The 12,756-nt window shown below is 36.3% G+C and overlaps 1 protein-coding gene across 6 annotated transcripts in view; it reads left to right on the forward strand.

Annotated features, from left to right (window-relative positions):
* The window catches only part of c2cd5 (C2 calcium dependent domain containing 5), a 62,894-nt gene that overhangs the window by 44,427 nt on the left and 5,711 nt on the right, over positions 1-12,756 (forward strand). For all 6 annotated transcript variants that reach the window (XM_082957256.1, XM_082957258.1, XM_082957254.1 and 3 more), the window contains exons 19-23: positions 8,693-8,791; positions 8,919-9,008; positions 11,565-11,637; positions 11,803-11,895; positions 12,591-12,629. In XM_082957256.1, coding sequence (XP_082813382.1) covers positions 8,693-8,791; positions 8,919-9,008; positions 11,565-11,637; positions 11,803-11,895; positions 12,591-12,629 — 394 coding nt within the window. The remainder of the gene's footprint in view (positions 1-8,692; positions 8,792-8,918; positions 9,009-11,564; positions 11,638-11,802; positions 11,896-12,590; positions 12,630-12,756) is intronic.

Genomic DNA, 12,756 nt, shown 5'->3' on the forward strand with positions numbered 1-12,756 from the left:
CTACTACTGTTCTACTACTTCTACTGTTCTACTACTTCTACTGTTCTACTACTTCTACTACTGTACTACTTCTACTACTAGTACTGTTCTTCTACTACTACTCTACTACTTCTACTACTACTGTTCTACTACTACTGTACTAGTTCTACTACTACTACTACTACTGTACTAGTTCTACTACTACTATTATTCTACTACTACTACTGTCCTACTTCTACTACTACTACTGTCCTACTTCTACTACTACTACTACTGTTCTACTACTACTGTACTAGTTCTACTACTACTACTACTACTACTATACTAGTTCTACTACTACTATTATTCTACTACTACTACTGTACTCCTTCTACTATTGTACTCCTTCTACTACTGTACTACTACTACTGTTGTACTACTACTACTACTACTACTACTACTACTGTTGTACTACTACTACTACTGTTGTACTTCTACTACTACTGTTCTACTACTACTACTGTACTACTACTGTTCTACTACTTCTACTGTTCTTCTACTACTACTGTTCTTCTACTACTACTGTTCTACTACTTCTACTGTTCTACTACTACTACTGTTCTACTACTTCTACTACTGTACTACTTCTACTACTAGTACTGTTCTACTACTAGTACTGTTCTACTACTAGTGCTGTTCTACTACTACTACTGTACTACTACTGTACTACTTCTACTACTACTACTGTTCTACTACTACTGTACTAGTTCTACTACTACTACTACTACTACTACTACTACTATACTAGTTCTACTACTACTATTATTCTACTACTACTACTGTACTCCTTCTACTATTGTACTACTTCTACTACTGTACTACTACTACTGTTGTACTACTACTACTACTACTACTACTACTGTTGTACTACTACTGTTGTACTACTACTACTACTGTACTACTTCTACTACTACTACTACTACTGTACTACTACTACATACTAGTTCTACTACTACTACTACTATTATTCTACTACTGTTCTACTACTACTACTGTTCTACTACTACTAGTACTACTCCTTCTACTATTGTACTACTTCTACTACTACTACTACTACTGTTCTACTCCTACTGTACAACTACTTTACTACTTCTACTACTACTAGTACTGTTCTACTACTACTACTGTACTACTTCTACTACTACTACTGTTCTACTACTACTGTATTACTTATTCTACTACTAGTACTACTCCTTCTACTATTGTACTACTTCTACTACTACTACTACTACTACTGTTCTACTCCTACTGTACAACTACTTTACTACTTCTACTACTACTAGTACTGTTCTACTACTACTACTGTACTACTTCTACTACTACTACTACTGTACTACTACTACATACTAGTTCTACTACTACTACTACTATTATTCTACTACTGTTCTACTACTACTACTGTTCTACTACTACTAGTACTACTCCTTCTACTATTGTACTACTTCTACTACTACTACTACTACTACTACTGTTCTACTCCTACTGTACAACTACTTTACTACTTCTACTACTACTAGTACTGTTCTACTACTACTACTGTACTACTTCTACTACTACTACTGTTCTACTACTACTGTATTACTTATTCTACTACTACTGGCCTACTACTACTACTAGTACTGTTCTACTACTAGTACTGTTCTACTACTAGTGCTGTTTTACTACTACTACTGTACTACTACTACTACTGTACTACTTCTACTACTACTACTGTATTACTTATTCTACTACTACTGTCCTACTACTACTACTACTACTGTCCTACTTCTACTACTACTACTACTACTGTTCTACTACTACTGTACTAGTTCTACTACTACTACTACTACTACTACTACTATACTAGTTCTACTACTACTATTATTCTACTACTACTACTGTACTCCTTCTACTATTGTACTACTTCTACTACTGTACTACTACTACTGTTGTACTACTACTACTACTACTACTACTACTACTACTGTTGTACTACTACTGTTGTACTACTACTACTACTGTACTACTTCTACTACTACTACTACTGTTGTACTACTACTACTACTACTACTACTACTACTGTTATACTACTACTACTATACTAGTTCTACTACTACTACTATTATTTTACTACTACTACTGTACTACTTCTACTATTGTACTACTACTACTACTGTTCTACTACTACTACTGTACTACTTCTTCTACTGCTACTACTGTACTAGTTCTACATTTTACATTTACATTTTAGTCATTTAGCAGAAGCTCTTATCCAGAGTGACTTACAGTAGTGACTGCATACATTTCATACATTTTTTTTTGTAAACTTTTTTTTCTTCTTCTGCTGCTACTACTACTACTACTACTATTCTACTACTACTACAATACTAGTTCTACTACTATTCTACTACTACTACTACAATACTAGTTCTACTACTGTACTACTTCTACTACTGTACTAGTTCTACTACTACTGTTGTACTACTACTACTGTTGTACTACTACTGTATTACTTCTACTACTACTACTGTTGTACTACTAGTACTGTACTACTACTACATACTAGTTCTACTACTACTACTACTACTATTATTCTACTACTGTTCTACTACTACTACTGTTCTACTACTACTAGTACTACTCCTTCTACTATTGTACTACTTCTACTACTACTACTACTACTACTACTGTTCTACTCCTACTGTACAACTACTTTACTACTTCTACTACTACTAGTACTGTTCTACTACTACTACTGTACTACTTCTACTACTACTACTACTGTTCTACTACTACTGTATTACTTATTCTACTACTACTGTCCTACTACTACTACTACTGTCCTACTTCTACTACTACTACTGTTCTACTACTACTGTACTAGTTCTACTACTACTACTACTACTACTATACTAGTTCTACTACTACTATTATTCTACTACTACTACTGTACTCCTTCTACTATTGTACTACTTCTACTACTGTACTACTACTACTGTTGTACTACTACTACTACTGTTGTACTACTACTGTTGTACTACTACTACTACTGTACTACTTCTACTACTACTACTACTACTGTTGTACTACTACTACTACTACTACTGTTATACTACTACTACTATACTAGTTCTACTACTACTACTACTATTATTCTACTACTACTACTGTACTACTTCTACTATTGTACTACTACTACTACTGTTCTACTTCTTCTACTGCTACTACTGTACTAGTTCTACATTTTACATTTACATTTTAGTCATTTAGCAGAAGCTCTTATCCAGAGTGACTTACAGTAGTGAATGCATACATTTCATACATTTTTTTTTGTAAACTTTTTTTTCTTCTTCTGCTGCTACTACTACTACTACTACTACTATTCTACTACTACTACTACAATACTAGTTCTACTACTATTCTACTACTACTACTACAATACTAGTTCTACTACTACTACTACTATTATTCTACTACTGTACTACTTCTACTACTGTACTACTTCTACTACTACTGTTGTACTACTACTACTGTTGTACTACTACTGTATTACTTCTACTACTACTGTTGTACTACTGTACTACTACTACATACTAGTTCTACTACTACTACTACTACTACTATTATTCTACTACTGTTCTACTACTACTAGTACTACTCCTTCTACTATTGTACTACTTCTACTACTACTACTACTACTGTTCTACTCCTACTGTACAACTACTTTACTACTTCTACTACTACTACTACTACTACTTATACTGTTCTACTTTGCTACTTCTACTACTTTACTTCTACTACTACTGTACTACTTCTATTGCTACTAGTGTAGTACTACTGTATTACTAATAATGCTGTACGAGTGTACTACTACTACTACTGTTCTACTACTGTTCTACTACTACTACTGTTCTACTACTACTGTTCTACTACTACTACTACTGTTCTACTACTACTGTTCTACTACTACTACTACTACTGTTCTACTACTACTACTGTTCTACGTCTACTACTGTTCTACGTCTACTACTACTACTACTACTACTGTTCTACTACTACTACTGTTATACTACTACTACTACTACTACTACTACTACTGTTCTACTACTACTACTGCTGTTCTACTACTACTGTTCTACTACTTCTACTACTACTACTACTGTTTTACTTCTACTACTACTACTACTACTACTGTTCTCCTTCTACTACTACTACTACTACTACTACTGTACTACTTATACTGCTATTGTACTACTACTACTCTACCTCTACTACTACTACTGTACTACTTATACTACTACTGTTCTACTGCTACTACTGTACTAGTTCTACTGTTCTACTACTACTGTTCTACTACTGTACTACTACTACTGTACTACTTCTACTACTGTTCTACTACTACTACTGTTCTACTACTACTACTACTGTACTACTACTGTTCTACTACTTCTACTGTTCTACTACTTCTACTGTTCTACTACTTCTACTACTGTACTACTTCTACTACTAGTACTGTTCTACTACTACTACTCTACTACTTCTACTACTACTCTACTACTTCTACTACTACTACTGTTCTACTACTACTGTACTAGTTCTACTACTACTACTACTACTACCACTATACTAGTTCTACTACTACTATTATTCTACTACTACTACTGTCCTACTTCTACTACTACTACTACTGTTCTACTACTACTGTACTAGTTCTACTACTACTACTACTATACTAGTTCTACTACTACTACTACTGTACTCCTTCTACTATTGTACTCCTTCTACTACTGTACTACTACTACTACTGTTGTACTACTACTACTACTGTTGTACTACTACTACTACTGTTGTACTTCTACTACTACTGTACTACTACTGTTGTACTACTACTACTGTTCTTCTACTACTACTGTTCTTCTACTACTACTGTTCTACTACTACTACTGTACTACTACTGTATTACTTCTACTACTACTACTGTTGTACTACTACTACTGTACTACTACTACATACTAGTTCTACTACTACTACTACTATTATTCTACTACTGTTCTACTACAACTACTGTTCTACTACTACTAGTACTACTCCTTCTACTATTGTACTACTTCTACTACTACTACTACTACTGTTCTACTCCTACTGTACAACTACCTTACTACTTCTACTACTACTAGTACTGTTCTTCTACTACTGTACTACTACTACTACTGTACTACTTCTACTACTACTACTGTTCTACTACTACTGTATTACTTATTCTACTACTACTGTCCTACTACTACTACTACTACTGTCCTACTTCTACTACTACTACTGTTCTACTACTACTGTACTAGTTCTACTACTACTACTACTACTACTACTATACTAGTTCTACTACTACTATTATTCTACTACTACTACTGTACTCCTTCTACTATTGTACTACTTCTACTACTGTACTACTACTACTGTTGTACTACTACTACTACTACTACTACTACTACTGTTGTACTACTACTGTTGTACTACTACTACTACTGTACTACTTCTACTACTACTACTACTACTACTACTACTGTTGTACTACTACTACTACTGTTATACTACTACTACTATACTAGTTCTACTACTACTACTATTATTCTACTACTACTACTGTACTACTTCTACTATTGTACTACTACTACTACTACTGTTCTATTACTACTACTGTACTACTTATTCTACTGCTACTACTGTACTTGTTCTACTTTTTACATTTACATTTTAGTCATTTAGCAGACGCTCTTATCCAGAGTGACTTACAGTAGTGAATGCATACATTTCATACATTTTTTTTTGTAAACTTTTTTTTCTTCTTCTGCTGCTACTACTACTACTACTACTACTACTACTACAATACTAGTTCTACTACTATTCTACTACTACAATACTAGTTCTACTACTACTACTACTATTATTCTACTACTGTACTACTTCTACTACTGTACTAGTTCTACTACTACTGTTGTACTACTACTACTGTTGTACTACTACTGTATTACTTCTACTACTGTTGTACTACTACTACTGTACTACTACTACATACTAGTTCTACTACTACTACTACTATTATTCTACTACTGTTCAACTACTACTACTGTTCTACTAGTACTACTCCTTCTACTATTGTACTACTACTACTACTACTACTACTACTACTACTGTTCTACTCCTACTGTACAACTACTTTACTACTACTACTACTACTACTACTACTTATACTGTTCTACTTCTACTTTGCTCCTTCTACTACTTTACTTCTACTAGTACTGTACTACTTCTATTGCTACTAGTGTACTACTGCTGTATTACTAATAATGCTGTACGAGTGTACTACTACTACTACTACTACTGTTCTACTACTGTTCTACTACTACTACTGTTCTACTACTACTACTGTTCTACTACTACTACTACTAAGGTTCTACTACTACTACTACTACTACTACGTCTACTACTACTGTTCTACGTCTACTACTACTACTGTTCTACTACTACTACTGTTCTACTACTACTACTGCTGTTCTACTACTACTGTTCTACTACTTCTACTACTACTACTACTACTGTTTTACTTCTACTACTACTACTACTACTACTGTTCTCCTTCTTCTACTACTACTACTACTACTACTACTACTACTACTGTTCTACTACTACTACTGTACTACTTATACTGTTCTACTACTACTACTGTACTACTTCTACTACTACTGTTCTACTGCTACTACTGTACTAGTTCTACTGTTCTACTACTACTGTTCTACTACTGTTCTACTTCTACTACTGTTCTACTACTACTACTGTTCTACTACTACTACTACTGTTCTACTACTACTACTACTGTTCTACTACTACTACTACTGTTCTACTACTTCTACTACTGTACTACTTCTACTACTAGTACTGTTCTACTACTACTACTACTACTACTACTACTACTACTCTTCTACTACTACTCTACTACTTCTACTACTACTACTGTTCTACTACTACTGTACTAGTTCTACTACTACTATACTAGTTCTACTACTACTATTATTCTTCTACTACTACTGTACTCCTTCTACTATTGTACTCCTTCTACTACTGTACTACTACTACTGTTGTACTACTACTGTTGTACTACTACTACTACTGTTTTACTTCTACTACTACTGTTCTACTACTACTACTGTACTACTACTGTTCTACTACTTCTACTGTTCTACTACTTCTACTACTGTACTACTTCTACTACTAGTACTGTTCTACTACTAGTACTGTTCTACTACTAGTACTGTTCTACTACTACTACTACTACTACTGTACTACTACTGTCCTACTACTACTACTACTACTACTACTACTACTACTACTGTCCTACTTCTACTACTACTACTACTACTGTTCTACTACTACTGTACTAGTTCTACTACTACTACTACTACTATACTAGTTCTACTACTACTATTATTCTACTACTACTACTACTGTACTCCTTCTACTATTGTACTTCTTCTACTACTGTACTACTACTACTGTTGTACTACTAGTACTACTACTACTACTACTACTACTACTGTACTACTACTACTACTACTACTACTACTACTACTACTACTGTTGTACTACTACTACTACTACTACTACTACTACTACTACTACTACTACTACTGTTATACTACTACTACTATACTAGTTCTACTACTACTATTATTCTACTACTACTACTGTACTACTTCTACTATTGTACAACTACTGTTGTACTACTACTACTGTACTACTTCTTCTACTGCTACTACTGTACTAGTTCTACATTTTACATTTACATTTTAGTCATTTAGCAGACGCTCTTATCCAGAGTGACTTACAGTAGTGAATGCATACATTTCATTAAAAAAAATGTGTAAACTTTTTTTTCTTCTTCTGCTGCTACTACTACTACTACTACTACTACTACTATTCTACTACTACTACAATACTAGTTCTACTACTATTCTACTACTACTACTACAATACTAGTTCTACTACTACTACTACTACTACTACTGTTGTACTACTGTACTACTACTACATACTAGTTCTACTACTACTACTACTACTACTATTATTCTACTACTGTATTACTTCTACTACTACTACTACTGTTGTACTACTACTACATACTAGTTCTACTACTACTACTACTACTACTACTACTACTACTACTACTACTACTACTACTACTATTATTATTCTACTACTGTTCTACTACAACTACTGTTCTACTACTACTAGTACTACTCCTTCTACTATTGTACTACTTCTACTACTACTACTACTGTTCTACTCCTACTGTACAACTTTTACTACTACTGTACTACTACTACTACTACTTTTCTACTACTGTACTACTTCTACTACTACTACTGTTCTACTACTATACAACTACTATTGTTCTACTACTACACAACTTCTACTACTACTGCACAACTACTACTACTACTGTTCTACTTCTACTGTGCTACTTCTACTACTTTACTTCTACTACTGTACTACTTATTCTATTGCTACTAGTGTACTACTACTGTATTACTACTAATGCTGTACGAGTGTACTACTACTACTTGGCTATTGCTACTACTGTTCTACAGGTTATTGAGAGATTATATGTTGATATTTTGTTCTTTGCCAACCCCGCCCCCAGATGTTTACATCTGTCAGGGTCTACAGACTCAATAATGCCAACCTGACCAACCAGGGCCTCAACAAGATCTTCACTGACCTCTGTGAGAATTTACTCAAGGTAAGACCACACACACACAATGGGGATACGCTGGTCAAGCCCAAGCATTGGTGTTCCTCTTACTTAATCTACGTAATGTTTAACTTCTGTATTAATTGAACTGTCTGCTTTTTATTTGTGTGTGTAGAGTCTATACTTTAAGCTGCGTTCCATGATCCCCTGCTGTCTATGCCATCTCAACTTCACTGTAGCTGTACCAGAGGAAGAACTCATACAGGTGAGAAGGCTTTCCTAAAAACATTTTGGTCAGTATTAGAGCTGGGAATTGCCAGGGACCTCACGATACGATATTATCACGATACTAAGGTGCTGATACGATATGTATTGCGATTCTCACGATTTTATATGTATTGCGTTTCGATAATGGTGTTTTATTGATTTGATGTTCCAACATATTGCTCACTATGCGTCTGCTGCAGAGAGACGAGAGAGCATGAGAAAATGAGTTTTGATCAGTCAGGGAAATGAGTGCTGAAAACATGTTGGCTCACTATTTAAAAAGAAGATGGAGAATAAGCTATATTCCTCTAACTCAACGCTGGGCCTCGAAGCTAGTTTCACTGCGTTTTTTAATTGTTCCCCTCTAATCCTGGACTGATTTCAACCTGGGACACCAGGTGGGTGCAATTAATTATCAGGTAGAACAGAAAACCAGCAGGCTCCAGACCTTGTAGGGTCAGAGTTGAATAATCCTGGATTTAGGGCTGGGCAATATATCGAATTAATTCGAATGTAAGTTTGTGTGCAATATTCCAAATGCCTGTATCGCAAGAATCAAGGTTTTGTTATTTTCCGGGGTTTTTTAGCATTTATGTCCGCTTGTTCTCATGTTGTGTTTTTGGTTTCGTCTCATTCACTCCTCTTGTGTTGTGTGCACCTTCCCATTTACACTAGATATCTGTATATAATGATGAAATGCATGTGTCCTGCATTGGCCTTATTTTGGACAAGATTTTAGCGAGAGTGAAACCTTTCGCCACAGAACAATGAGACAGATATTTCACTGGATGTATAAATATGAAGCATCTGGCCGGCGTTTCCACTAGTGAGAGGAAGCCCAGTGGCCAGCAGTGAAAGGAGATGGATTTTGGCCGACATTCTGTTAATTTTCTCATCGATTAAACATTTGATCTCAATACAGTTTTCTGTTCCCAAAACTAGAATCTGTTTTGAACAGAGGGGACTAGGTAGAGTAAACTTTGCCCTTTGTTACAGTTTTTAAAAATCGCATCGTTTAGAAGGAGTGCAAAGGCGAATTGAGTTATTGTACACGCGCTTCACAGAGTAGGCGTTCCCTAACGGAAATATGCAGATGCATGCTAGAACAGTCAAATAGGATCTCGCTAGCTCGTGCTTGGTCTGCCCACCCCCTTGCTTGTTTTGCCCACTATTACTCATTTGTTCTCATTGGAAACGACAGACTGTGGTCTATCTTGGTTTAGTTATAAAAATCTTTGCTTTCAACTTCGCCTCTTCCTCTATGGTTTACACACACACCAAGCCCCCCCCCCCCTGCCTCCATACGCCAACATAGTTGAGATCACATCTTCCTTTCTGACAAGCGGTTTCAGATCGCTATTTGAGATTTGGTCCAACAAAATCGGTCATATGGACACCAAAAAACAAAGTGAGACATTATTTTACTGTAATAGAGGAGAAGTTAACTTTTCTAACGATACCATTTTATGTCTCAACTACCCAAATGGCGTGCAGAGCAGACACTACTAAAACGAGAGTATCAATGAACATTGATTCTGGAAAATGAATTCTGTTTGTCGCACGCGGAATTCTGTTTGTAGCAGCATTTTAGCCAAAGACTGTTAACTAGTCTGTGTTTTATAAATGTGCAATAAACATAAAACACAATTATATAATTGTGCAACTTGTTTCCATTCCGAGAAATGAGGTAGGCCGCTTGATTTCAACATGTGGTCAGGCTAACGTTCTTTTCAAATAGTTGGAGATGGACCGAATGGTGTGTTTATAACAATTCAACTGTTCAACCTTGTTAGCTAGAAAATAGATCCCAAGTTGGCTAAACTTGAAACATAAAGATTCACTGACTCATCACTAACACGTGGGCTTGAGAGATTGTTGATGAGACCTGTGTTTAAAAAATGGTGGAGTCTAATGGCTTCTACAAGATGTTAGTCATTATTAGTGAATGTGCATTATGCATGGTTCTAGTTAGATTTGTAACAAAAAAGGGCATTTTCATAGACTTGAAAGCCAGATCAGTGATTATTGCAAAAAAGCAGTTTAAACTATGTTGATAACATTCTTAAATGATTAGTGGGTCTTATGGTTGTGGAAGGCTTATATTTAGCCTTATATTTAACTTCACAAGCCCTGAATTCATTAGATTATTGCTGACTATTTGAAATGCAGTGTATTTTACCTTTAATTGTACAACAATGCGTATTAAGTAAAAAAAACATTTTAAAAATGTAGATTTATATCGTGAAACGCCTATATGTTTTTAAAAATCGAGATAAGATTTTAAGGCCATATCACCCAGCCTTACCTGGGCTATAGGATGGGTTTTAGTGCTTGTACAGCCGACTGGCGCCAGCTAAAGCTACCTTTTTAAGAAGTCGATACTTTTCAGTCAAATATCTATATAATATCCCAAAATAATACTGAGATATGTAACTATACAATTTTCCCCCTATCACTTTACCTGACATTTGTGTCAATAAATGATAGCAACAAGGTAATGATAGTTTCATTCTCTCTCATTTTCTCACATACCCTCTCCCCCTGTCCTCTCCAGGTGGCGGTGACGGCTGTAGCCATGAGTTTTGACAAGGAGACTCAGCTGGCAGCAGACAAGTCTCTTAACAAGGGTTAGTATTCTCAAAAGCTGTAGGTCAGCGGTTAGAGATAAAGGGATGGAGTCTGGAGTTATGGAGAGCTGAAGGGGACGAGACACTTGAGACTTGAGTTAGTGCACTTGGGTGGGTTGAGGAGTGAAACAGATTCAACTCTGTGTGTGTTTGTTTGTTTTCCAGGGAGTGGTGAGAATGAAGAGCAGCTACAGTTTTCTATGGAGCTGTGTGGAGAGTCAACGTCCTCCAACAACCAGCCTACAGCCAAACCTTCTGGTACACCACCACACCTTACACCTTATTACCCCGGATCACTAACAACTGCCTAACCTTTAACCTCCAATAGCCATCCCTCAGCAGACAAAACATGAGAAATCCTCTAACCGCCTGGAACCTCTCACTCCTTGAAGCTCCCTTAACCATAGTGTTGTATTCTCTGTCCTCTATTTCAATATGTTCTGTAGTAGTTGTGTTAAACATGACTTTACCGCCTGTGACTGTATGACCAGGTAAATAATGTAACTGTATAACCAGGTACATCCTCTGTCAGGTATTTTAGACCTGCAGCCGTGTGTGTGTGTGTGTGTGTGTGTGTGTGTGTGTGTGTGTGTGTGTGTGTGCTGTGTGTGTGTGTGTGTGTGTGTGTGTGTGTGGAGCTATGTGGAGTAGCACTGTGATGACTATAAGAAAAACAATCCTGCTCTTCACTGATCTGGAGAGAGAGCTGGGGTTAAACCAAAATGGCCGCCCTTCTTAAACCAAAATGGCCGCCCTTCACCTCCTCCACATCAGCCAGGACTAGGAGCTAGACCTAGGAGATAGGATTTAGGACTAGGGAACAAGATGTGGATATAGGACCAGGTATAAGGAAGTGTCTGTAAGGTATTGAGATACTATTTTGCTGAGGCCTGAAGAGTCAACATCTGTGGTTGTGTGTGGCAGTGCATCATGGTGTGTGTGTGTGTCGACAGGTGTTCCAGAGAGTGCCATGACCCACTCCTCGTCTCGAGGTAAGCCGCCCCCCCCCCCCCCCCCCCTTGCTGCCATGGCTACCACGGCCCTGTTTTAAGTTCTCATCCTTTTGTTCTCCTGCTCCGCCCCAACCTCCTTTATTTTCTCTATATTCTTTTTCTTTAT

Source organism: Salmo salar, chromosome 10, assembly GCF_965601325.2.
Source record: "Salmo salar chromosome 10, fSalSal1, whole genome shotgun sequence".
Classification (NCBI taxonomy): domain Eukaryota; kingdom Metazoa; phylum Chordata; class Actinopteri; order Salmoniformes; family Salmonidae; genus Salmo; species Salmo salar.